The sequence below is a fragment of the Chlorocebus sabaeus genome, chromosome 20 (genome assembly GCF_047675955.1).
Source record: "Chlorocebus sabaeus isolate Y175 chromosome 20, mChlSab1.0.hap1, whole genome shotgun sequence".
NCBI classification, from domain to species: Eukaryota; Metazoa; Chordata; class Mammalia; order Primates; family Cercopithecidae; genus Chlorocebus; species Chlorocebus sabaeus.
In genome coordinates, this window is record NC_132923.1 from 23,918,719 (window position 1) to 23,946,347 (window position 27,629).

General features: G+C 48.7%; 1 protein-coding gene across 6 annotated transcripts; it reads right to left on the bottom strand.

Moving 5' to 3' along the window:
• Positions 1–134: 134 nt before the first annotated feature.
• On the bottom strand, positions 135–26,539 carry MOV10 (Mov10 RNA helicase). Of its 6 annotated transcripts, none has more exons than XM_007977537.3 (22): positions 26,251–26,539; positions 25,931–26,148; positions 13,831–13,971; positions 11,797–12,608; positions 11,286–11,521; positions 10,833–11,091; positions 9,143–9,277; positions 7,999–8,167; positions 6,734–6,888; positions 6,276–6,452; positions 6,009–6,156; positions 5,327–5,485; positions 4,652–4,755; positions 4,368–4,465; positions 4,056–4,272; positions 2,780–2,897; positions 2,404–2,595; positions 2,092–2,166; positions 1,070–1,195; positions 902–990; positions 544–665; positions 135–458 (listed from the first exon to the last, which is right to left on the bottom strand). In XM_007977537.3, exons 4-22 carry the CDS (start codon positions 11,967–11,969, stop codon positions 367–369), a joined length of 2,844 nt encoding a protein of 947 aa, XP_007975728.3. In that variant the 5' UTR covers positions 11,970–12,608; positions 13,831–13,971; positions 25,931–26,148; positions 26,251–26,539; the 3' UTR covers positions 135–366. The 6 variants fall into 6 exon arrangements, with proteins under 6 accessions (XP_007975728.3, XP_037854012.2, XP_072864575.1 ...); XM_037998084.2 differs by having other exon boundaries at positions 11,797–12,000; positions 25,931–26,132; positions 26,251–26,321; XM_073008474.1 differs by having other exon boundaries at positions 25,931–26,132; positions 26,251–26,321.
• Between the last annotated feature and the right edge of the window lie 1,090 nt (positions 26,540–27,629).

Genomic DNA, 27,629 nt, shown 5'->3' on the forward strand with positions numbered 1-27,629 from the left:
CACCTCCCACTGGGTTTCCTCTCCAGCTGGGAGGGGGTGTGTCCCAGAGCAGGGCTGAAAGTCCCACCCTTCCCTACTGGGTCAACTTGGGGGCTCAGGAAGCTGGGGCCAGGCAGAGGAGACATTATCAAGGCTTTTGCATAGAACAAGATTTTGTTTTCAGAGTTTTCTTCCTCCCCCTTCCCCCAATTGTTAGCAGCTTGATGTGTCATTCTCCCCAGCAGGGGAGGGGGTGGAATGGCTTGGGTTGTAAACTCCCTCCCCCAGCCTTCCTGTCCCTTGAAGGGGCAGCTCAGCTGGGTTCTGGTTCAGGGTCAGGCAGGCAGTTAAGGCTTGGCTGGTGCGAGATGGCTGGGTGCTGTGTCTTCAGAGCTCATTCCTCCACTCTGGCTCCACTTGCAGAGACAGGCCCCCTTCACCCTCCTGCTCCTGGGGGAGGCAGTCATGTCCATGGGACCCTGGAAAGAAATAAAGTACACTTTGTCTTCCTTACCACCTCCTCTGGCACTGTCCCCAACCTGGCCCACTGTGGCCCAGCCATACCTGAGGTAGAGGGGCTGAGCTTGCTCAGACCTTGCAGTAAATTCTGTCCCTGTTGCAGGTCCAGTTTGGCAGGGAAGGGACACCCGGTATACCCTCCGTTTTCTTTACAGAACTCCAGGAATCTGTGGGGTACAGAGGAGTGCCAGCAGAGACTGGAGGCTAAGCCACGGTCCTGTCACATCTGAGCTGTACTTGCTCAACCTCTGGATGTCATTTAACTTGTAAATACAATAGGGGTGCTGTGAAAATGGACACATCTGAGGATTAACTGAGCGATAAGCAAGCGCTTAAAAAAGATCCACCTGCCTTAGGCAGGGGCTGTGGCCACCAAGAGGGAGAATGGGGTGGGAATGCTCACACTTTCCAGTCGGGGTCATGGCCCAGGAGAAGGGGGTTCCCCACGACGATAAGCAGGGCTTTGGCCCGGGTCACAGCTACATTGAACCTCTGGAAGGAAGAAGTGTGGTCATGGGAGGGAAGGGCCCCAAGATGGAAGAATTCCTGCCACCCCGACCAGCCCTCAAACCTTGGGGTTCTTAAGAAAACCCAGATTAAAGTCCAGATCCAGCTGCACAAAACTCTGGCTGCTTCGCACAGTGGAGATGAGGATGACGCTTCGTTCTTGGCCTTGGAATTCTTCCACTGAACCCACCTATTGGGGAAAGAGGCAGGGCTTGAGACCAGCCAGGCGTGTCAAAGGGGTGCCCTACCCCAGCAAGCCTGCCATCCAAGGAGGGTACAGAGAGGTCACTGGGCAATTGTAGACCAGTGGAGTGAACGAGTGAGTGCTGCGACACAGCCCAGGGAAAGGGGACAGGAGATAGGCAATGGAGCTGAAACCTGAAGGGTGAATCCTGTTGAGGGGTGGGGCCTGCAAAGTGTTCTAAGGAAAGAAAACAGCATTGCAAAGCACACTGGAACTCAGAGCAGTGACTTTCACACTTTCCTGAAAATAATCACCAAGTATCTGTTAAGAATATACAACCCTGGGCCCTAACCCAGACCCCCCCATCAGAATTTCCGAGAGAGAGGCCTCTAAGTCTTAGAGCAGTGTTTTCAACCCTGGCTGCACATTGGAATCACCTGAGAAGCTATAAAAACTACCAGTGCCCTGGCTCTGCCCCATAGCTGTATGAGCTGGTGGGCGGGGCCCTGGCACGGGGGTATTAAAAGCTCTCCAGGTGATTGTTATCTGCAGCCAGTGTTGAGACCACAACCTTAGAGAGGCTACTGGGGGTGGGGGTGGCAGCATCACATGACAGGCCATGGAATTTGGACTTTATCCGTAGGGCAGAGGCCTCAAACCTGCCTGAGTCTAAGAATGACAGGAGGTGCTTGTTAAACATCCAGGCTTCCTGATCCCATCCCAGACCATTAAGTTGGAATCTCCAGGAGTGAGAGGCTTGGAGAGAGCTCCAGCTCTATGCAAGGCAGCAGGGGTGGGACGGGGATGTGGGCTGGACTGGAGTGGAAGCTTGAGGAAGTCTCTGGAAGTGGGCAAGTGGGAGCACACGGAGGAGAGGGAGTGAGTGTGGAACAGCGTGTCACCTTCAAGTCCTTGATGTCATCCAGTCCTCGAAGCTCCCTGTCAAGTTTGGTGATGCAGTAACGGATTTTCTCCACCTGGAAGGAGGGGGACAGGTGCCTTTCTCTCCTGCCATTAACCTAATGCATGAGAGAACCTGGCAGGAGGCCAGGGAGCTGGGGAACAAAGGGAGGGGACAGCTGACCTCGGTACTCTTCTGAGATACGGAGCCAGCAGAGGCCTAAGCTCCTGGAGCCTCTGCCTAGTGGTCTGGATATTAAGGAGGTACCATCTGGGGGAGGGGCCCCACCCTTGCTGGTAACTGAGGACCTGACCTGTTTCCGGTACGGGGAGATGACGCCCACGCTTCGGGGGCTCAGGCGGGCTTTGCCCTTCTTGGAGGAGGGGGCCAGGAGCAGCTTCAGGTAAGAAGTCACTGTGGCAGCCTCTTCAGGGTTGAAGAAGGATGGGCTGTTGCCCTCACGCTCATCTTTGCCCATTACGCCGTGAAAGATGATGGGAAAGCCCTGGACATGGGGTCAAGGGAAACCCTCAGCCAGACCACCCTCCCTCAATTCCCTCCCTTCCCAAACCCTTACAGAGAGTAAGAGATCCCAGGCCAAGGTGACAAAGGGAGGGGCTGCACCTTCAGTGGGAGGGAAGTCAAGGTACAGGGGTGGGAGCCTGTGCCCCTGCCCTGCTTAGCCTCACCTGTCGAGGCAGGCCCGCCCAGCGGCAGAAGCGTTCTCGATCCACGACATCAGCACAGGCCTGCAGCTCCCCTTCATAATAGAGCTGGTTAGGAATGTCCAGGATGGTGGGATGAGACCTGGGAGGCCGGAGGAGGAAGAGCAAGACCGAGGGTCAGATTCCCTCTGCTCCACAGGGGCTCTGCTCTACCCACTCTGGGCCCCCACACATTAGCCTGCTGCCCCCCTGGTTCCCTGGATAGCAGGACACTCATCCATAATATCTGCTGCCAGGCACTGTAAACCACAGAAAGCAGAACCAGAGTTCTGCTTTCTGTTCCAGAGAGCATCTAGTCCAGGGACTCCACAGACCCATGACATTTAAAACTAAAAAATTAGGGGCCCATTTTCAGGTTTCAAATTTACCAAGGACAGTACGAAACCAAATTATCCTTGACTATCATGTTATTTGATGAGACAGTGTGTTAAATCCAAAAATATAAGTAGTGATGACACAATAGCTAACATTTATTGAGCTCTTAGTGATAGCATAAAACTCATCTAAGCATTTTAGATGGCTGAACTCATCCACTAAAAGTATACGGCTCTTTAATTTGAATAACAATAGGTTTATGAAAAAACTGTATCTTCCCTATTTTTCTTTCTTTCTTTCTTTTTTGAGATGGAGTCTCGCTCTATCACCCAGGCTAGAGTGCAGTAACAAGATCTCAGCTCACTGCAACCTCCGCCTCCCAGGTACAAGCGATTATCCTGCCTCAGCCTCCCAAGTAGCTGGAATTACAGGTGCCCGTCACTATGCCTGGCTAATTTTTGTATTTTTAGTAGAGATGGGGTTTCACCATGTTGGCCAGGCTGGTCTCAAACTCCTGACCTCAAGTGATCAGGGGTGGGAGCCTGACCTACCTTGGCCTCCCAAAGTGCTGGGATTACAGCCATGAGCCACTGTGCCTGGCTTCCTCCCTGTTTTTCTTATTTCTCCTTGGATTGCCTGAAAACTTCATCTGGGATTGGTACCAGACACACCCGAGCCTCTAGGAACCACTGCCCACCCGCTAAGATGCAGATAAACTGACTGCTGTCGTGTGAAACCACTGGTTAAGTCACACAGACAACAAGCAGCAGTGCTGGGGCTAGAAAAACCTCCTACCTTCTGGTTTAGTCTTTCTGCATCACACAACCTCTGAGCAACAGGACTGCAAGCCAGACTCTCCAGCAGGGGCTGCACACAGGATGTGAAGGCACAGGATATGGCAGGGGAGGCAAGGGCATGGGAATACCTGTAGTTGCGGAGCAGCTTGGTTATGAACTGGGGGTCATAGCCTTCAGGGCCCTTCTTGTACAAGGAGTTGTAGGTGAGCAGCCGCTCCAGCAGTGAGTATCCCAGCCCATGCTTCTGGGTCAGTGGGGAACGCAGCACAGGCCCCAGCTGCCGAGGGTCTCCTGCCAGCACCAGCTGCCCTCCTGGATCGCCTGTTTCCTTTACTTCCATCAGCCCTGGGAAGCAGAAGAGGTATGGGGAGAAAGGTAAGTGGTGCAACCTCTCTGACCCACGCAGGGTGTATACCTGCAGCCCCACCTGAGTCCCTCACCTGCTATAGCTACCAGACTCTCAGGCTCCATGCAGTGGCCAGCCTCATCGATGAAGATGTGTGTGAAGTGATCAATGGGAAACTGGGCCGAGACCAACCTGGGAGGTGTCAGGCCAGGCAGGGGTCATATCCAGGCACCCAACTACCAAACCTGAATGCTTTCCCAGGCTGGCTCCTCACCACCCCCACACCCAGCCCCAAAAACCATTCTTCCCCATTTCCCCAGCACGTTACCCCTTTGATTACACTTACGATTCAAAGACACACCCACACACACTCCCCACCTGCCAGCAGTGATGAGGGTGGTAATTAAGACCCGGTATTCCTGCAGCTTCTTCTTGGCGGGAAATACATACTCCCCCTTCTTTGCGTCCCAGTTGCAGCAGGGCTGTGGATTGTGAAGGGACCAGAGGAATCAGCTTGGCTCCACTCATTCCCACCGTGATTCTGGTTGTAGGCCCCCCAAATAATTGTTTTTATTATTGTTATCATAATTTTTATTTTTGAGACGGAGTCTTGCTCTGTCGCCCAGGCTGGGGTGCAGTGGCGCGATCTCGGCTCACTGCAAGCTCCCCCTCCCGGGTTCATACCATTCTCCTGCCTCAGCCTCCCGAGTAGCTGGGACTACAGGTGTCTGCCACCACACCCTGCTAATTTTTTGTATTTTTAGTAGAGACAGGGTGTCATCATGTTAGCCAGGATAGTCTCAATCTCCTGACCTCAGGTAATCCACGTGCCTCGCCCCCCAAAGTGCTGGGATTACAAGTGTAAGCCACTGTGCCCAGTCCCCCAAACGTTTTATCCACCCCCCTCACTTACAAACTGAGGCCAGGGAGGGGTCCTGCCTGGTCACATAGCAAGTATCAGAATCCAGGTCTCCTAGCTTCCTCGCCTGAGTGTCTGCCCTGAGAGTCTCCCCAGCATTTGCCATTCTTTGGCCCTCTGCACTTCCCTAGTACCTTGATGTCCTCAGGTACCATGCGGATGTCCCTGCTGGGGGCCAGGAGGCGGTAGATGGAGCTGGGAAGGTGGACCCGGAGCCTTTGACAGAGGAGGTCAGCCCCTGAGTTGGATGGAGCGCAGGCTAGGATGTGGGCTTTGGGCAAGTGCTTCACCACCTGAGATGCAGATAAGCACAGTGTGGGAGGCAGGTTCCTGGGACGCGGCCGTACTCAGGCTGGGGCAGCGCAAGTCTACGATGACTGAAATGTGAATGGTGACTCCAAGGGTCATGCCGTGCCCTACCCGTACAACAGTGTTCCACAGCCAGATTTACCCTAACTCCCTACTTCCCCAATCCCCACCCTGTTTTTTGAGACAGTCTCTCTCACTCTGTCACCCAGGATGGAGTACAGTGGCATGATCATGGTGCACTGCAGCCTCAAATGCCCAGCTATTTTTTATATTTTTTCATAGAGACAGGGTCTTGCAATATTGTTCAGGCTGCTCTCAAACTCCTTAGACTAGGCCTCCCCAAGTGCTGATATTATAGGCATGAGCCACTGCACCTGGCCCCTACCTCTCTGATGGCTGCTCAGACGCAGGAGCATTTCGGGAGTGGGAAGGAACTAGAATCTGAGGACAAGTGCTTAGTGCTGGGGGAGTCAGAGTGCAGGCCCCAGGTTTGTGCTCAGACCCCACCTGCTTAATGGCCTCCACTAACGTGACGGTCTTGCCGGTGCCTGGAGGCCCAAAGATGATGTAGGGGGCTGGACGGGTGGTGCCCATGACAATGTGCCTCATGGCCTGTAGCTGCTCTGGGTTTGACTCCAGACTCCGGTCATACAGCCTAGCAGAGGGACCAGGAATGTGAACTTGAAGTCATCTGGTGACCCAGAGGCCTCCCTGATTCCATCCCCTGTGCCCACACTCCAGGTGGTTCCAGAGGCTCCCTGCCCACAGTCTCACTTGAGTTTCACATCTGAGGGCAGCAGCGGGATGTCCCGAGGTGCCACAGGAAAGAGCATGGGCCACAGCAGCCAGCGCCCCGTCAGCTCCAGGGCACGGTGCTGGACTCGCAGGGGCTGGCGGTTGAAGGTAAAGTTCACCTTGAAGGTCAGCCCATCCACAAAGCGGCTCAGGAGGCTTTGGGCAGAGAGAGGGGGGAAGCGTTTGTTGGGGCAGGGGAGGTAGGCCATAAAGGGCCAGAACCTTCTCCACCAACCACTGTCCCAACCCCTCTTTCCAAGACCTCGACGGAAGCTCTCTAGAAGAGGAAGCTGCCGTAGCATCTCAGGGTACCGCTGAGGAAAAGTCTCCTGTTCTGCCCCTGGGGCCTCATTTATCTCAGGGAGAAACATTCCTCCTCCCCTGGGGTCAGAAGTCTGCAGACCCTTCCAGCAGCTCAGGGTTCCCCCAGCACCCACCTCATGGAAAAGCTTAGCTTGACACGGTCCAATTCCACCTTGTGCACAAAGCCCTTATATGTGACGGGGTCCTCCTGATGTGTCTCCGAGGACAAAAGGGCAAACAGGTGGTCGCCCCGCAGCACTGAGGGGCGGCTCTCGGTCACCCCAGGAACCTATGGGGTGTGAACACAAGCAAGCTTCTGTCCCAGGGATGGACGCTGGAGGGCCCAGCCCCCAGGTTCTCCAGACCTTTAAGGAACAAGGACTGAGACTAGCCTTCTAACCTAAGACTCAGGGAGCTATGCTATCCCTGCACCCCTCTTTTCTTTCATACCAGCAGGAGCCAGGGGAAGAGGAAGAAGACAAATCTTCTGAAGCTGCACAGAGATGCCGAGCCCAGGAACCCAGAGCCTCCAGTGCAGCTGCCCTCTTGGCCAGCTCAGTTCCTGCTCTGCCTGTAAAAAATCCTGTTCATCAGTTAATCGGGTTGCTAAAAAAAAATAATTAAAAAAAAACAACAAAAAAAAACCGGACCAGGCATGGTGGCTCACACCTGTAATCCCAGCATTCTGGGAGGCTGAGGCAGGCAGATCACTTGAGTCCAAGTGTTGTGAGACCAGCCTGGCCAATGTGGCAAAACCCCATCTCTACAAAAAATACAAAAATTAGCTGGGCATAGTGGGGCATGCCTGTGGTCCCAGCTACTCGGTTGGAAGGCTGAGGTGGGAGGATCACTTGAGCCCGGGAGCAAGGATTAAAGTGAGCCAAGATCATGCCATTGTACTCCAGCCTGAGCACTATGGTGAGACCCTGTCTCAAAAAAAACAAAAACAAAAACAAACAAAAACTTGTTCAAAACTCACTTCCTGCAGTAATCTTTCCTTGACCAAACTCACCCTCTAATTTCCACCTGCACTTGTATATAGAAATCCAGTCTTGTGTGTAATATGGGCTTATATGCAGACATTCAAAATCCAAGGGCCAGAAAGAGCTGCTTTAAGAATTATCCAGTCCAGCTCTGTGCTTTTCAGATAAGGGAACTAAAGCTCAGAGAAAGCCAGGGACTTACCCAAGGTGGTAGCAAAGCCTGGACTAGAACCCAGATCTTCCCCATTCCCCTGCTCCGTCTTCAGGCACAGGATGCCCACCCTGCTGCTTGTGGAGCCCTGGGAACCACTTCAGCCTTTCTCTTGTTCTGCCCTGCTGTCAGGAATAGTTCTGCCCACAGCCTCTAGCTTGGCTGAAGTGAGCCCACCCTCCTCACACTCAATCTGAGCCCTGACCTCCAGCGTGAGCAGCCTGGGGTTCTGGTCCACGGGGTCCCAGGTCATGGGCACTGACTCCAGGTCATAGTGCCGGATATCATGCTCCATCTGCAGCTCTTCTAGGTGCAGCAGCAGCCGCAGCTTTACCTCATAGTTCCTCCACTTCAGGGTTGTCTCCAGCTGGGCCCTGGAAATGATGGTTGGGAGGCGTGAGTGGGGGCAGGAACGGGATGGGCCAGACAACTCCTATGCCCAGGAGTGTCCACTTTTCCCACCCGAAGCTCTGGAACTAAGCATCAAAAAGCAGAGAAGACTAGAGGGATACAGAAGTGGATACAGAGTCAGAGGCCCTGAAGAAGGAAGCCTTGGCTCTTGCTTCCTTGGATGCCCCTGCCCCCACCGCACCTGACTTGCATTTGCATGGTGGCTTTTATGGCCAGAACATTCTCCCCTGATCCTCCTCTCATGACTCCCACCCTCACCTCATTCAAATGTCCTTCCCTGGTCAAACATCACCACCTCAAACAGGCCAGGACTAACTGGCCCTCTGCAAAGCAGCACCAACCCATCCCCTAACCCTGCTTTAGTTTCAGTGTAGTTCTTTTTATCTTTTTTAGAGACAAGATCTTGCTCTGTCACCCATGCTGGAGTGCAGTGGCATGATCCTGGCTCACTCACTGTGTTCTTGACCTCCTGGGCTCAAGGAATTCTCCCACCTCAGCCTCACAAGTAGCTGTGACTACAGACATGTGCCACCACACTTGGCTAATTAAAATTTTTTTTTTTCTTTTTTAGAGACAGGCTCTCCCTATGTTGCCCCAGGCTGGTCTTGAACTCTTGGGCTTAAATAATCCACCTGCAGCTCAGCCTCCCAAAGTGCTGAGATTACAGGCATGAGCCACTTGCACCTGACCTGTTTAGTTCTTCATAGCACTCATCACTCCATGAAATTGTAACAAAAATGCTCATTGTCCCCAATTAAATGAGCCAGGCCTTCATTTGACTGGTTCACCTTGAATGGTGCTTGGTTTATGGTGCGTGCTCAGCAAGGGAATGAATGAATACAGCCCGAGAGGCTGAGGACAGACGTGCCATGGCAATGCAAAGAAGCCAGTAGGGAAAAGACAGGGGAGAGTGTGGGGGGCAGAGGGGTAGTACTTACTTGATCTCAGCGATCTCCTTAGGGGCAGTGAAGATACTTGTTCCCTGAAGAAGCATGGGGAGCAGCTGCCTGAGGCGGGGAGGTGGGTAGTATGTCCCCAGCGCCATACTTAACTCCAGGTCATAGCCCTTAGCGCTGCAGAATTGAGGGAAGAAAACACAGAAAACCCCTCACCCTCCAAGACCCTGAGAATGCCCCTCTCGGGTGGATGCACAAAACCCTCCTGCAATCCTACTGCTGAAAGGAAGTCGGCAGCCTCGCTCCAAGGTTGGACTATTCTCATTTTTGGAAAGCGCCATACTTGGAAACCTTTATTATATAAGTAATACATGTTCATTAGAGAAAAAAATCAGGTAATAGGTAATAAATAAATATCATTCTTACCATCCAGGAATAACCAATGTTAACTTCCAGAGTTTCTTCCCTGTAAATTTCTGTTATATAGTCAACAAAAAGAGCACAATGGTCTGTGAAGGTCCTATTACATCGTTTGCTTTTTTTTTCTTTTTCGAGATGGAGTCTCACTCTGTTGCCCAGGCTGGAGTGCAATGCGATCTCGGCTCACTGCAACCTCCACCTCCCGGGTTCAAGCGATTCTCCTGCCTCAGCCTCCTGAGCAGAGTAGCTGGGACTATAGGTATGTGCCACCACACCCGGCTATTTTTTTGTATTTTTAGTAGAAATGGGGTTTCACCATGTTGGCCAGGCTGATCTCGAACTCTTGACCTCAAGTGATCGGCCCACCTCAGCCTCCCAAAATACTGGGATTACAGGTATGAGCCACTGCGCCCAACTAGTTTGCTTTTATAACTCAGTATTTTGTGAACATCTAGAAAAAACAAAAAGAGATGTCTACACATATCCTACGCTTCCATCCACATGAAGTGTCCAGCACAGAGAAATCTACGGAGACAGGAAGTAGATGAGTAGTTTCTTAGGGCTGAATGAAGTGGTGGAGGATAAAAGGGTGATAGCTTTTTGGGGTAATGAAATGTTCTAAAACCAATGGTGGTGATGGTCTCACATATTTGTGAATATACTAAAAAAACTACTGAACTGTGTAATTTAAATGGGTGAATCATATGGTATGTGAATTATCTCAATAAAGCTGTTTAAAAAAACAGATGTTGGCTGGGCACAGTGGCTCATGCCTGTAATCCCAGCACTTTGGGAGGCCGAGACGGGCGGATCACTTGAGGTCAGGAGTTCGAGACCAGCCTGGCCAACATGGTGAAACACCATCTCTACTAAAAATACAAAAATTAGCCAGGTGTGGTGGTGCATCCCTGTAATCCCAGTTACTTAGGAGGCTGAGGCAGAAAAGAATTGCTTGAGCCCAGGAGGCGGAGGAGTGGAGTGCACCACTGCACTCCAGCCTGGGTGACAGAGCAAGACTCCATCTCAAAACAAAAACAAAAAACAAAACAAAAAACCCAGAGATGTCTACAATGATCTGCCTGATAATCCATCACACAGGGACAATGCTTAAAATTTTTTTCACTCTGTCCTCAGATCTGCAGTTCATCTGCAACTTTCTTCCTTGACAGAAAAATTCTCTCAGACCCAGAAGAGTGAAGAGCCTGCAGGAAAAGGGGCTCTGGCTCCCAGTTCTGTGCTCCTCCCAAAGCCCTAGCCTATGTGGTTGAGATATGAGCCCAGCCAAGGCTGAGTTGGAGCGAGGAGTTTATACCGGTCAGGTCTCTCTCCTTCCTCTATCCGGTTGGTCACCACAGGGTTTCCAGTGATCCGGGTCCGCTTGAAGGGAGTCATGGGCTTCAGCTGTGCAGCCAGGGGGCTGTGGGCGACGGCAGCCAAGAAGCGGGCAATGTAGAATGTGCCGGCTCCTTCCGAACCCGACTCCCCAGGTCCCAGCAGCTCCCAGAGCACTGTGGCTGGGAAGTAGCCCACAAAGCTGGTCTTACAATGGACATGGAGTTCATAGCATTCACCTGGAGGAGGATGGATGAGTGAATAGGGGTAGAGCAGGGACCCTCCCACCCATATCCTTATCCTGGACACTCTCCCAGGAAGCCCCATCCCAAGGCAAGAGTCCATTGGACAGTGACAGTGTGCTTCCCAAAGCACCAGCACTGCCTGGGGCAAGCCCCTGTCCACCAGCTCTTTCCTTTGGAAACCCACTCACCAGGGCCCAGTGGACAGGGCAACTCCTGGTCTTCATTGTAGAAAGCAAACTGGGGTGTCCGGCAAAGTGGGAAGAGGTGAGTGAGAGTAACAGACTGAGTTCCGCCATTCCGAAGCCTCAGGGTCAGCACCTCTTTGCGGTTCAAATCCAGGCGGATAAGGAGCTGCCCATCTCGGGCTTCATGGGGCCCCTGGACTTCCACATCCACTCCATGTTTCCCGTGAAGATACTCAGCCCTGGGCAGAAGGGGAGTCAAGGGGGGTGCTGGGTGGGAGCGGTTTCACTGGGAGTTACCCTGGGGAAAGCTTTAGGCTTGGGAGGCAGGCAAAGTGCCAGCTGTGCTTGGGAAACTCACCCCCTCCCAGCAGACCAGTCCCCTGCCCTTCCCCCATTCTCTGAAGGAGGGGGACTTACTCCCACTTGTGTAACCCACTCTTTCCTCACACAGACAGCCCCCTTCCTTCACACCCTGCGGGCCTCCCCGTACACACAACACACAACATACACACACCTGTCATAAAAGATCTTGGCTAGCAGTGACTTGTGGTGTTTGCTGATATCTGACCCCAGCTTCATTCTCCTCTTTTCTGGGAACCGCACGTCGGCCCAGCGGTCGAGTCTGAAGAACCTGACCCGAGTCTTGGTGACGTAGGCCAGATTTGCAATCTTCATTCCATACAGCATGGAGGAGAAGCCAGGGGCGGGGGTCCCAAAGCTGCCAGAAGCAGAGGAGACTGGGAAATGAGGGAAGGCAGGGCTTGCGGGAGGCAGGGCGGCGGGTGGGGAAGGGCACTGGAGGGTCACTCTGTGCTGGACGCACCAGCCCTGCTGTGGAGCAGGATGGGGCCCAGAGACAGAGAGACTCAGCCTGGGGATCGGAGGAATGTTTAATGTTTTCAGGGAAGGCAAATGGGACTTCCCAAGGCAAAATACAGTTGTTTTAAACAGTGGGTTCTGGATTGTTCGTTTCTGAGGGGAAAAGCCCAATCACAGGCTGCTGACTGGAAGGACTAAGGGAAGACAGAGAAAGACATAAAGTTCTTTTTGTGGGGGAAACTGTTTGGGACAGAGAAGAAAATACAAACAACCCAGAAGAAAGAGCTGAGGCTAAGGGGAAGCGGAATGATTTGATTCAGAGGGGTGGAAGTGGGGTCCAGCCTGTTGGTGAGGAGAGAAGGGATCAGAGACAGTACAGATGTCCAAGTGTGTGGGCAAGGTGGCTGATCAGACAGCAGTTTCCACCCGAAGTCATAGGGTGCAGGTGGAACCCAAGCAGGAAGGGAAAGGATCCTTCTCCAGAGATCAAATAGCCTGGCTTTGTGCCTAGAGAAGGTGAAGACAGGGAAAACTGGTCAGAAGGACAATAACCTCAAGGCTCAGTGCCTGGAGTTCAGTTCAGTCAATTCAACAAACACTTACAGAGGCCCGTTATGTGCCAGACACTGTGCTGGATGCTGGGGGTTCAAAGATGCAAGAAACTCAGTGCTTGCCTCGAGGAGCACACAGACTGAACACATACATTCCAGCGTGGTGCTTGGAGGGCAGCTCATCGGCCACAGAGGGGCTCGGTGCCACAGAGGGACACCGAGCCCAGTCTGGGGGCAGAGGAGGTATCCATGAAGGCTTTCCCAGGAGGCAGCATAAGAACTGAGTCCTGAGGATGAGTGGGCATTACCTGGGTACAAGAGGGAGCGTGAAGTGTGAGCAGATGTGAGGGGTATGCAAGAACATGTGCTGAGAGGGGCGGAGGGGGGGCTGCCCACTTGACAACTCTAGCCAGGTCAGCTCAGGTGACCTCACCTCTCAGAGCCTCGCTTTCCTCCTCTATAAAATTGGAGGAAAGCGAGACTTACCTCGTAGGGTTGCTGTGAGGTTTACACGAGATTTTGACACGGCAGAGAACCACTTAGCCCAGTGCTTGGCACATAGGAGACCTCAGTAAGGGTGAGCCATGATTAGTATCACATACAGTTTCATTGTGCTAGAGTGAAATGCATAAGGAAGGGAGTGGCAGGAGGAGCAGAGGTGGGCAGGGACCAGATCATAGACAGTTTTGCACACCAGGCCAAGCCTGGACTTGACCCTGAATGTCCGCAGTCCTTTTCCCCGCTCTACTGATACCCAGGAGCCTGAGGACATTCCCACGTGCCACATACTTCAGGGACATATTCAAGATCTAGATGACTGACACCCTCCCTTAAAAGCAAATCTTTGTTTATGAGAACTATGGTAATCCCTATTTAACTCTTAAGGCTAAATCATCATGGTCACTCACTAGGGTATATGATAAGATCATTTATGGTTATGAATATTTTTCAGGTGCCCCCTGCCTGTAACTCTGCCCCTCTCCTTCACCCCAAGCAAATGAGACCGGTACAATTTGGAAAACATTGAATTGGCTATGATTTGTTTTAAAAAGGTAATAAATCATTCGAAAGCATAATAGAAAATGCTCAGTAAATGTTAGCTACTATTATTAGTATTTATATTAGTAGAAATAGTAGTACTAATAGTAGCAGTAGTAGTAGGAGTAGTAACAACTTACTTTCAGCCCACGTCAGAGGCTACACTGTGGTTACAGAACCACTGCGGTTGGTGGGTTTTAAGCAGGGGAGTGGCAAGATCATATTTGCATTTCAGATCACTCTGGCATCAGGATTGGAGGATGGATTTGCTGGAGGCAAGACTGTAGGCAGGGAGACCAGTTAGAAGAAGGCCCTTGCAATTGTCCAGTTAAAAGATAACAAAGGCCTGAGCAAGGCAGTGGGTAGAGATAGAAGGAGAGCGGCAAGATTTGCTAATACTTAGAATGTAAAATTAGCAGAATTTGGTGACTGACAGAAGGGGGAATGAAGGCTGGGAAGAGGGGGGAGTCTAGGATCCCCAAATCAATGGCCTGGCTTCTAGGACTATCTCTGAGATAGGATGTAAGACAAGAGGAGGAGGGATTGGAGGGACTGACCATGACACTTGGATTTGGATATGCTGCGTTTGAGATTCCTGTGGTCCAGAGGCAACCAGCTCCACGAGTCAGAAGCTGAGAACTCAGGCCAAAGTCAGCCTAGTATTAGGGAGTCCTCAGGTAGCGGTTATAATCAAGGAAGTGTAGGAATCTCCCCAGGGAGTGTGAGTAGTCGAGAGCAGCTACTAGGACAACCCGGGGAAGAAGGGAAAACAAGAAACCCTCAAGGGAGAAAGGAGAATCAGCAAAGTCTCAAAATCAGGTATCAGGATCAAAAGCTGCTGAAGGGTCCAGTAATACAGGGACTGAAATCAGGAGATCATCAGTAACTTTCACAAGGGCCTCTTAGAGTCCATCAAAGTCCCACGGAGTGAGGCACAAACTAATGCCTACAGCAGCTACCCTCCACAGGTATCTTAATCCTTGCAGCCCTCTCAGACACCTGTTCAGTCCCATTTTTGAGTCACCAGTGTAAGAATACTGCATGCATATCCCTCACAACACTAAGAAAACAACAGTGCAGACTCCAAGAAAAGTGGCTCCAGGCTCCCAGATCAATGCTGGGCAGAAAGAGGGCTTTGTGGGGACTGAACAAACTAGGAAGTGCATGCCCTGTCTGAAGCGGGTAACTGCTCATCTCCGAACCGGGCCAGTAGGGAATGCAGGCCCCATATGGCCAGATCTGACTTTCAAGAAAGACAAAATCAAAATTTTAACCTGAAACCTTCTATTTTTGGAAACCTGCATGGCACAAGGGCAGACAGAACTCATCTCTGCAAATTTTCCAAATTCTACTGCAGAAGCTGTCCCTAAATATTTCTCAAATTATTCTCTATGTCTCTTACTACTACCCAAATTCACATAACATTGGTCTAGGTGACAGTCATTCAAAAATTATTTTTAAAAAATCACAAACTTATTATATTTTTTGTCAAAAAAAAGCCCCAATCCTTGTATTATACATGTAATCCCCTATATTTATTTATTTATTTTTTTTGAGATGGAGTCTCGCTCTGTTGCCTGGCTGGAGTGCAGCGGTGCGATCTCGGCTCATTGCAACCTCTGACTCCCGGGTTCAAGCGAGTCTCCTGCCTCAGCCTCCCGAGTAGCTGGGACTACAGGTGCATGCCACCACTCCCAGGTAATTTTTGTATTTTTAGTAGAGACGGGGTTTCACCACGTTAGCCAGGATGTTCTCAATCTCTTGACCTCATGATCTGCCTGCCTCGGCCTCCCAAAGTGCTGGGATTACAGGTGTGAACTACTGTGCCCGGCTGTAATCCCCTATATTTCTGAGAAAAACTTTCTAACCAAGACTGGAAACCTGCAGCTATAAAATAAAACAAGGTCAAGTGTGGTGGCTCATGCCTGTAATCCCAACACTTTGGGAAGCTGAGGTGGGAGGACCATTTGAACCCAGGAGTTTGAGACCAGCCTGGGCAATACAGTGAAAAAAAAAAAAGCAAACCCAGGCGTGGTGGTGCTCGCCTGTAGTCCCAGCTACTCGGAAGGCCGAGGCAGAAGGATCACTTGAGCCCAGGAGATCAAGGCCGCAGTGAGCTGTGATCACGCCACTGCACTACAGCTTGGTTAACAGAGCTTGGGTAACCGTCTCTAAAAAAGAAAACAAACATTTTTGTCTACTAAAAAATATTCTGTCTGGCAAAAGGTAATATAAACAAATTTAACAGATAAATACTTATCATGCAGATGACAGGCAAAGGGCTAATTTTTATAATACATAAATTTTCTTACAAATTGACAAGATGAACAATTCAACAAAAAAACTGAATATTCAATTAAAAGAACAGATCCAGTTGGCCAAAAGAGTATGAAAGACTGCTCCAAATGTAGAGAAATGCAAATTAAAGTATAAATAAGATATCATTTTATTCCCATTAGACTGACAAAAATGATGGGTATGTGGAAATATGACAAAAATGATGGCTACAATGGGTATGTGGAAAAGTAAACTCATAAATTACTAGTAGAAGAGTCAAGTATTGCCATCTTTTGGGAAAACAATCTGGCAACATCTACAAATATTTAAAATACAGGTATCCTTTAAAACCCAGAGACTGTCCGGGCGCGGTGGTTCACGCCTGTAATCCCAGCACTTTGGGAGGCTGAGGCAGGTGGATCATCTGAGGTCAGGAGTTTGAGACCAACCTGACCAACATGGAGAAACCCCATGTCTACTAAAAATAGAAAAAATTAGCTGGGCGTGGTGGTGGGTGCCTGTAATCCCAGCTACTTGGGAGGCTGAGGCAGGAGAATTGCTTGAACTCAGGAGGTGGAGGTTGCAGTGAGCCAAGATCGCGCCATTGCACTCCAGCCTGGGCAACAAGAATGAAACTCTATCTTAAAAAAAAAAAAAAAAAATCCCAGGGACTGGGCATGGTGGCTCATGCCTCTAATCCTAGCACTTCAGGAGGCTGAGGTGGGAAGATCACGTGAGCCCAGGAGTTTGAGATCAGCCTGAGAAACACAGCAGGTCCCTGTCCCTACAAAAAATTTTTAAAAAAATTAGCCAGGCGTGGTGGCACGCCCCTGTAGTCCCAGCTACTCAGGAGGCTGAGGTGGGAGGACTGCTTGAGCCCAGGCCTTTGAGGTTACGCAGAGTTATTTTTGCAGAACTCCACTCCAGCCTGGGCAACAGAGCAAGACCCTGACTCAAAAAATAAAATAAAAAAAATTTAAATTTAAAAGATAAAACCCCACAAAACCCAGTAACCCTGTTCCTGAAATGTGTCCCATGGGAAGAAAGTACCAATGTATAAAGACATATGTGCAAGGATACTTACTGCAGAGTCACTCACAGTGGTCAAGAATTGAAAATTAAACAAATGCCCATCAACAGAGTGATAGGTGAACAAATTGTAAGCACTCATACCATGGGATATTATGCAGTCATTGAAAAGATGTATCATACCCACTCAAATGGCTAACATTTAAAAGGCTGACAATACCAAATACTGGTAAGGATACTGAACAACCCGGCCAGGCACATGGGGTCATGCCTGTAATCCTAGCACTTTGGGAGGCTGAGGTAGGAGGATCACTTGAACTGAGAAGTTCAAGACCATCCTGGGCAACATAGCAAGACCCTGTTTCTACAAAAAAATTAAGAAATTAGCTGGGCACTTGAGGCTGCAGTCTGCCACGATTGTGCCACTGCACTCCATCCTGGGTGACAAAATTAGATTCTATCTCAAAAAAATAAAAAATAGAATAACCAAAACTCTCACGCATTGTTTGTTGGTCTGTAAAATGGTTTAAGTACTTTAAGAAAAGGTCTAATAATTCCTTGTGAATCTAAACATATGCCTATCCTATGACCCAAAAATTCCACTCCTAGATACATTCCCCAAGAGAAATTAAAATGTAAGTCCACAAAATGACTTGTATAAGATGTTCCTGGCTGGGCACGGAGGCTCACGCCTGTAATCCCAGCAGGCGTGAGCCAAGGCAAGCAGATCACTTGAGGTCAGGAGTTCGAGACCAGCCTGGCAAACACAGTGAAACCCCGTCTCTACTAAAAATACAAAAAAATTAGCCAGGTGTTGTGGCAGGCGCCTGTAATTCCAGCTACTCAGGAGGCTGAGGTGGGAGAATCACTTGAACCTGGGAGGCGCAGGTTGCAGTGAGCCAAGATTGTGCCATTGCACTCTAGCCTGGGCAACAGAGCAAGACTCCGTCTCAAAAAAAAACAAAAAAACAAAAAAAAAACAGTTGTTCCTAGCAGCTTCATTCAGAAGATCCCCAAACTAAAAACACTGTCCATAAACAGGGGAATAAATATACAAACTGCGATTTGGATTCATACAATGGAATACCACTAAGTGCTAAAAAAGAAACTACTGATACATTGTGGATGAATCTCAAAAACATTAAGCTAAGTGAAAGCTGCCTTATACAACAGTATATACTATATGATTCCATTAAATGAAGTTCTAGAACAGGTACTACCATGAAAAAAATCAGAGCAGTGGTTGCTTCTGGGTGAGTAAGAGTGAGGACTGACTAGGAAAGGGCAGGAGGGACCTTTCTGGAGTAATGTGATGTTCTGTACCTCAACAGGGGCTTGCACACAGATATATGCATTTGTTAAACCTCACAGAACAGTACACTTACAATTTGAACATTTTGCTATTTGCAAATTTTGCTTAAAGGCCGGGCACAGTGGCTCATACCTGTATGAGACCACCCTGCACAATATAGAGAGACCCCATCTCCACAAAAAATGAAAAATTAGCTGGGCATAGTTGCACACGCCTATGGTCCCCGCTACTCAGGAGGCTGAGGTGGGAGGATAGCCTGAGTCTGGGAGGTTGAGGCTGCAGTGAGCTGTGATCATGCCACTGTATTCCAGTCTTGACAACAGAACAAGACCTTGACTTAAAAAAACAAAAAACCAAAACCCAAACAACAACAGCAGCAGCAGCAACAACAACAAAAAACCCATGGCCGGGTGCGGTGGCTCACGCCTGTAATCCCAGCACTTTGGGAGGCCAAGGCGGGTAGATCACCCGAGGTCAGCAGTTCGAGACGAGCCTGACCAACATGGTGAAACCCCGTCTCTACTAAATACAAAAAAATTAGCTGGGCATGGTGGTGCATGCCTGTAGTCCCAGCTACTTGGGAGGCTGAGGCAGGAGAACTGCTTGAACCTGGGAGGCAGAGGTTGCAGTGAGCCAAGATTGCGCCATTGTGCTCCAGCCTGGGCAATAAGAGCAAAACTCTGTCTAAACAAACAAACAAACAAACCCATAAACAATTTTTTTTCACTTCTAGGTAAACATAACATAAATTTTGAACTCTAGCTGATAATAATCACGCTGAATAATTAATAATAGTAATTTGTTGGAGCGAAGTGCACTGATGTCTGTAACATTCTGAAATGCATCAGGAAAATTAAGATGACTTGCTAAATAAACAGAGGGATGGATCTATGGGCAGATATGTGCAAAATGTTAAAAGAATTCTAGGTAAGGGTATGTGGATGTTCACTGTACAATCATTTCAACTTTTCTTTATGTTTAAAATTTATTATAGCAAAATATTGGGGAAAAAGTCCCAACAATGCATTAGAGGTCCATGCCAGATGCCTAGGAGTGATTCCCATCATGTAGTTGAGAGAGTAGGACATGGATGATGTGAATAACATGATTCTTTTGAAAGAATCTTGGTCTGTCACCCAGGCTAGAGTGCAATGGCGCCATCTTGGCTCACTGCAACCTCCGCCTCCCGGGTTCAAGCAATTCTCCTGCCTCAGCCTTCCGAGTAGCTGGGATTACAGGCGCCTGCAACCATGCCCAGCTAATTTTTTGTATTTTTAGTAGAGACGGGGTTTCTCCATGTTGGCCAGGCTGGTTTCAAACTCCTGACCTCAGGTGATCCACCTGCCTTGGCCTCCCAAAGTGCTGGGATTACAGGTTTGACCCACTGAGCCCGGCGAAACATGATTCTTTTTAAATAAAACGATGACTAAAAAAATACCCTGATTGGGCCGGGCGCGGTGGCTCAAGCCTGTAATCCCAGCACTTTGGGAGGCCGAGACGGGCGGATCACGAGGTCAGGAGATCGAGACAATCCTGGCTAACATGGTGAAACGCCGTCTCTACTAAAAATACAAAAAACTAGCCAGGCGAGGTGGCGGTCGCCTGTAGTCCCAGCTACGTGGGAGGATGAGGCAGGAGAATGGCGTGAACCTGGGAGGCGGAGCTTGCAGTGAGCTGAGATCTGGCCACTGCACTCCAGCCTGGGTGACAAAGCGAGACTCTGTCTCAAAAAAAAAAAAAAAAAAAAAAAAAAAAAAACCCTGATTGATATCAAGAGTTACCTGAGTATAGGGCAGAATGTGGAAACAGAGGTGGGATGCCCATAAGGGGAGGGGTCCACAATAAAAATGATATGTGGTAATGATCCCACGTGTGTAAACTTACGTAGGTGTGATATAAGCATGCCTGCATAAAGTGATAAATGAGCCAGGTGCAGTAGCTCACGCCTGTAATCCTAGCACTTTGGGAGGCCAAGGTAGGTGGATCACCTGAGGTTAGGAATTTAAGACAAGCCTGACCAATATGGTGAAACCCCATCTCTACCAAAAATACAAAAATTAGCCAGACATGGTGGTTCATGCTTGTAATCCCAGCTACTTGGGAGGCTGAGGCAGGAGAATTGCTTGAACCCAGGAGGCGGAGGTTGCAGTGAGCTGAGATCATTACACTGCACTCCAGCCTAAGGGACAGAGAGAGATTAAAAAAAAAAAAAAAAAAAAAAAAAAAAGAGAGATAAATGAAAAGGTGATCACCAAAAGTATTTTTAAAACATTTAAACAAGTATCTAACATAAAACATTAAAGCCCTTAATTCCCTTGCTCCCAACTACTTGCTTAATTAGGAACAATTAATTAAACCCGCTATTTGATGTATGTTTTTCCTGACTTTTTTCTATGCATATAAAACACAATAATGAGATCATATATGCTACACATACTATTCTGCAGCAGGTGTTTTCATCACCATGGATGTTCTCCAGTAACAGTGCTTTACAGAGCCACCATGCCCTTTTGAATGGCTACAAAAGATAGCACGTATGAATGCATCATGGTGTGTTTTTTTTTCTAGTGATAGACAAGCTCCCTGAAATTTCTGGCTACTCCAAATGTTACAATAATTATCCTTGCACACAAACCCTTGTACTTGTAGGCAAGTCTAATGGGATAAATTCCTTAAAGTAGAACTCCTGGGTCAAAGAGAATGAACCTTTACAACTTTGATAAGTTCTGCCAAATTGTCCTTTAAACAGGTTGTATAAATTTACGTTCTCACTAACAAGAGTTTGAAAATGCCCCTTTCCCAAGGCTCTAACATCAGAAATGTTCAATGTTTTAAATTTTTGACAATTTGATTACGAAAAATATTATCTTTTTTACCTGTGCATTTCTCTGATCACCAATATAGTCAAGGATCTGTCCTTCTATTAGTCATTTGTATTTCTTCTGTGAGCTGCCTGATTATACCCTTTGCTCAATTTCCTAGGACCCAATTAACCGTTCTCCCTACCTCTGGCTTCATACTGCTACCCTAGGCCACCACGTATATCTGCAGAATTGTCATCAAACACAAATCTGATCTTGTTCCCCCAATTTACAACTCCATAGTCCACAAAATTAAGTCTTTTACATGGCACCTTCAAGATCCTCCATAGTAACAACGATAATGCAAATACAGTAACATCAACAGAAAACATTTCCTGAATGCATTATCTCATTGAATCCTCAAAACAACCCTTTGAGGTAGTAATTATCATCCCATTTTAGAGAAAAAGAAATTGAGGTACACATCGTCACCCACACTTGGTGTCTTGTCAATCCATCCTTATTTCAGCCATTCCCAACTGCTTGTATCACTGTGCCCCTCTGCAGACTTCTGCGCTGTGGACATCCTTAGCCTGCACTGCCCTGCCTTAGGCTGTCCCTTCTGTTTGTTAGGTGAACAATGGCTAATCTTTTTAGACCCAGTTCAGGAAAGGCCAAAAGCTAGAGGAACTGTATTTCAAAACATATGATCAGATTTGGAAGTGATCTTAAAGAGACATCTAGTTTCATAATCTACAGACTGTGGATTCCAATTCTCATGAGCGGTTCAAAGCCAGGATTTTTATAAAACTGAAATAAAATAGAACAAAAAATATCAGAGAGCAGGGAGTGAAACTATGTATTGTTTCAAGGGCAGGCATTGTTTTGTGAAGGTTGTGTATACCAGGTCCCAAAGTAAAATGTGTTTTTTACTGTGGGTAGAGGTCCAACCACCAAGCCATACTCCATGCCAGAAGCCACAATGATCTTTCTAAATCTGATTATGTCAGCCTCTTACTTTGAAATTTTCTGTGTTTTCCTATTTCCGTTAAGATTAAAGACAAAACAAAACACCTCACAATGCCTACCCAGGGCCCTGCTGGCCTCCCGTTCTTCTGAGGTCATCCCAAGCCTTTGAAGGTGCTGTTCCTTCTGCCTGTACACTCTCCCCTTGTCCTTTACATCTTCTAAGTCTCATTAATCCTTCAAGATTCTGCTCAAATATCACTTTCCCCAAGAAACCTCTGCCTAGGTTTCTTGATCTAGTCTAGGTTGCTAGACTAGGTCAGATCTCCAAATTATATACTCTCAATGCATACTGGACTTTTCCGTAGGAGCACTCATCACAACCACAATTAAATAATTATCTAACTGCTGCCTCCTTCCTTAATCAGTTGGGTTCCTTTTGTGTTTTTCTAGCAACTCACTTTTGCTTTGCCATTCATAGGAAGCACTCAGCCAGTACACTCAGCTTCATAGGAAGCACTCAGCCAGTACACTCAGCTTCATAGGAAGCACTCAGCCAGTAGAAGAATGAGTCTCCTGTCCAAAGCAAGAATCATCTTCTCTCAGAAACCTTTCGTGACATCAGTCCTTACCCCATACAATGGACTCCTAATCATCATTGAACTAATGAGGGGTACCATGTACAAAGCCAGTGTAATATGCTAGCCATGCAAATGCTTTGCCTAGGACAGCTCATTTTGGTCTCTCACAACCCCGAGAAAAATGTATTATTTTCCATACTCTTACAGTTGGTGAAATGGAAGATTTAGAGAGATGTTCGAAGTTAAACGCAACCACTAAATGGCAGGGCTATCTGAACACCATTACTAGCACCTATACTACTGTATTGCATCTGTTTGTCTACACATATCTGCTGCTCTCTACTAGATTATGTTCTTTGGAGGTAAGGACCAAGGCACAGGCACATAGTAGAGCCTCATTAAATATACTTGCTAAATGAATAAAGGTAGGTGGGAAAAGGCAAGAGTTCAGAGCAGAGCACTTTATAACATCATAAAATAACCTAGCTGGAGAGACCTATCCCCTTCCAGTATAGGAATCTCCTACAATTCCTAAAGAGTGTGATTTGCTATACCCCCTGCTATATGGCCCATTCTCTTGTTAGTTAACTCTAGTTGCTAGTTCAATTAGATTCTGCAAGCATTTATTAAGCATCTACTACATGCAAAGCTCTATGCTGGGGACTGAAGATATATGTAAACCTGACTAAAGGTAGAGGAGCTAGCATTTGCGTGGCTAGCATATTACACTGGCTTTAGTATATTACACTGATTTGGTACCAGGAGGAGATGGCCACGTGCCATAAAGCAGAGTGTAATGTGGCCATAATACGAGGCTATACCCAAGGTGTAAAGAATGAGCCATGAGAGCCCAGAGAAAAAGCAAGTAATTCCTACTAGGAAATGAAGGTTGACTTCACAGCATTCCAGCCTGGCTTTCTAAAGGATGTGTAGGCAAGTCATTTAATCTGAACATATATTTCCCAACATGGTGAGGGTACAGAGTGGGGATAGTTGATGAAACCCACTTCTGCCTTCTGGAGGGACACAGCAGTGCAATCCTCTCCATCTTAACAGTCCAAAATAGTCAAGGATAATTACCTTGTTCTGTCTGATTTTTCTATTTTTGAGGCAAATATTTCTGTTTCTTTCACTGGGTCTCAGGATAGAATATGAACCCACATAGAAGGCCTTTCCTCCTCCCTCCATGTACCAAAATTTTATCTCTTTCAAGGCCAAGGTCAATGCCACCTTCTCCATCACATCCCCTAATGATTACAGAGGAGTGGTATCTTATCTGCATAAACACAAGTGCATACAGTAAAAATTACTTTTGAAAACGCCTACACTCACCCATAATATACAGTATATCTGGCTTTCTGTATGCAATCCAACACAACCAGTTTTTCCCCGGTACTAAAACAAACTATGTACCTTTGGTTTACAGCTGACAAAGACTCTCCTTGATCCAACTTTTGTTAGGCTCCCCTGAGCCCTCTTTTTGACTAGCCCTTGACCTTGCCTCCCCAAACCCTTCAGTCTTAGGCCCATCTAGTTCAGTTTTAGCAAGAATCTGAAGTCATTTTAGTGAGACTCCTCATCCTTGATGCATGACCATGCTTGATATCTGATAAAGTTCCTCATTCCCACCTTGGATATACAAGTCCTTGGTCTGCCTTTCACAAGAGTCTTGTTAGGTCAGGTGAGCAAAAATCCTCCCAGTCTTTATGGCTCCTCTTAGTAATTTTCTATATATTGATCCCCTTACTCTGTTCACTGGTCATAAATCCCCAGCTGTCTTTGCTGTATTCGGAATTGAGCTCCAACTCTCTTCCCTATTGCAATAGCCCTATTACCATAGCCTTGAGTCAAGTCTTCCTTACTGCTTTAACCAATTACTTTTTCCTTAACAGAGCCAAAAGAAGTAGGTGACTTGTTTCACAGCCATGTTGTACTCTGCGGACGTAGGTGAATTCACATACCTGAAGGGCTGATACCATGTGATGCAAATGCTCGCTCTTTCCTCCAGCATTTTTCTTATCATCCCTAGTATAATCCTCCATTTACCATGTACTATCGTATATTGTGTACATGTATATTGCATGCATATCATAGCCTCTGATGCTCCTCGGGGACTGTGTTTTTCATCTTAAGAGTCCCCACAGTGTCCAGCATGGTGACATAAAATAGGGCCTCATCATCTTTGCCCCTTCTCAGATGTTGTTCAAGTCTGTTAATATCCCTCTCAAAATGTGATATCCATTAGTGAAAACGATATTCCAGACATGATTTGACCAATATAGAGAGTCTCTACCCTCTCCCCCTGACCCCAAATCACACTTTTATTAGCTCAATCTTAGACTTCAGCTGTTTTAGCAGAAATATTTCACCCATACTGGCCCACTGGTCTGTTAAAACCCAAGGTCTTTTCGGGAGGTCTGTTATTAAGCCCAGATTCCCACTACCTTATGTTTATTTGTACAAGCCTTTACGTTTACCCTTGTTAAACCGTTTCTTGGTTTTCCATGCAAGGCAGCAGCCTGTTGATAAACGTGTTTTTGAAGCACAATTCTGTGGTCTGACAGAAGACTCTTTGATTTTCACTTGGGTGGTAACAGGAAAAGGAGACCAAACAGCCTTCAGCCACAGGGTGAAAGGGAGCCTCCAGAAGGCTGGCCCTGCCCCTGGGTCTCCATGGAGAAGCCACAGGTGCTAATGGAGGTTTGGTACCTACGTAGTTTGTGCCCTTTTCTTCTTTCCAGAGCTTCCTGAGCTTCTCCCTTCTACCCTGGGCCTCTTCAGGTCTCCCAGATAGCGGACCCCCGAGGCAGCAGCGCCTCAACCAGGTGGTAGAGGTCTCCGTAAAGCCCGCGCCCGGGCTCGCAGCCCCCAACAGGCAGCCTCTTCCCCGCGCTCCCGCGATGCCTGGCCCCCCTCTGGAGGCTCCCCTCCCCCACCGCGAGCGCTGTCCCTCAGCCCCCGCGAGCGGCGCGTGGACGCGGGACCCAGCTCCCAGCCCCGGGTTCCGGCCGCCTGGGGCGCGGGCAGCGCGGGAGGCTCTGCGCGGGGACTTGGCGCAGGGGCCCAGCTCGGGCAGAACGGGCGGGCTCCGGGCGGCGCTGGTGGGGCGTGGGCGAGGCGCGGGAGGGGAGGTCTGCGCCGCCCCAGGACTGGCCTGAGCCGCTGGGGGAGCTGCGTCCCTCTGCGCCCCGGGGCGGGAAAGGTGGCCCCCACGCAGGGGTCGTGGCAGCAAGCTGGGCCCGCGATTCGGGGCCGGGAGTGGGCCGGCCCGTACCTGATCTTGAAGTCGCGGTTATAAATGGTCCGCAGCCGCTCGCGATCTGTCTCCATGTCCAGTCCCCGAACGACCAGGAAACTCTCGAAACACTGGCCCGCCTCCCGGAGCTGCCGGCAGCTGAACTTACTGGGCATCGCGGCGGCGGCTGCGGCCCAGGCAGGAGGGTCCGTGGAAATGAAACTGAAAGTCGCCGCTGCAGCTGGAAGTTGGCGGCCCTGAGATGAGGGTGCAGCAGGGGGGAAGCCCCCTAACTCTGACCCCTGATCCTGCGGGTTCCCTTCTCCCCACAAGGCTTCTCTCCTCCGTTCTTTTCTTACCTGAGCTTTCCCTTCGGTTTCTTCGTCCTATCCCCTCCCCCTCTTCGCATTAACTCTTTCCTAAAGCGTCTGACCCCTCCCTCAGGGCCCTCCCCTTACCCCAAGCTCCCTCCCCTGGCTTCTAGCCAGTATCAGAACGTGGCTACCGCTTGGGGCCTTCTGAACAGCCCGGGAGGACCTCCGAGCCTCAGCTAGGGCTACCCTCACGCCCACCCTCCAGAGCCTCGGGACTCAGTGAAAAGCAGGAGAGCAAAGGGCAGGACTGGGACCTAGGTCGGCAGCAGCCGGACTGGGAAAGCTCATCCAGCGCCTCCCCCAGCCTTCCAGGGGCATAAACCCGTGGAAGCAGGCGACACGCCCCCTCCCCCATTTTCCCTTCTTGGGCTTTCAGACGCACGTAGTTGGCATAAGGGTCAAAGAAGTTTGGGGAAAAGAACCAGAGTCTCTGAGATAAAGGTGTGTACGTGTGGGAGGGACAAGGGGCTCTGCCAGGATAAACAGTCATTGCTTTTCTCTGCCACACCGGCTTCATTACGTGGAAAGGCTGGTGACCCTTAGCCCTGAGCCACATAAATTTGGGCGCTTCATTGCATTCCAGTCTGTATTGTTCTTCAATTTTTACTAGTATATAAGGTGGCCTCTTATATTTATCAAAATACTAGCATCTTGGGCATAAGGGACTGTTAGGCAATAATAAGTGGTTAATAGTGACAGCATCAGTACCAAGAAGAGAACTTGGTGTGCTTCAGAAGACTGTATAAACAAATTTAAGGAGGCGGGGCTACAATAACAAATCTTTGCATCTATTTTTTCCTGCAGAATGAAATAACACACACACTAGAATGGGACAAGCTTAAGTTATACGACAAAGTTTTAAATCAAATACATCACTTTCAAATAAATCAAAGCTAGCGTTGTTCTCCATAGTAGTTACCAGCAGGAAGCCACATACTCAATCTAAGGAATTGAAGAAAAGTCCAGAACCCAGGTCATACTCCAGCTGGGCTACCCTTGTACCTTCTCTCAGGCCAACAACCAAATGAAGCCAGGAATAACAGGCTTTAGCAACAGGAAATGCAATGTCAGTGGGAACCAAAGCTACAGGGATAGGGAAAACAGACCAGAGGAAAACATCTTAGAAACTTATCATTGCAAAGTAGAGGAAGAAACTAGAAAAGCAGCCAAAGATTTTACCTTTTTTTCTCCCTCAATGTCCTGATGAGGTTCCAGAAGAGTAGAGAGGGTGAACTCCTCAAAACTGCCTTGTTACTTACCATCTCAAAAACCTACCGTCAACCATACTCAAACTGAATGCCTGGGCTCCATTCTGACCAGCAAATCTAAATCCATATTATTCTTGGATACAATCTCCCCTCTTC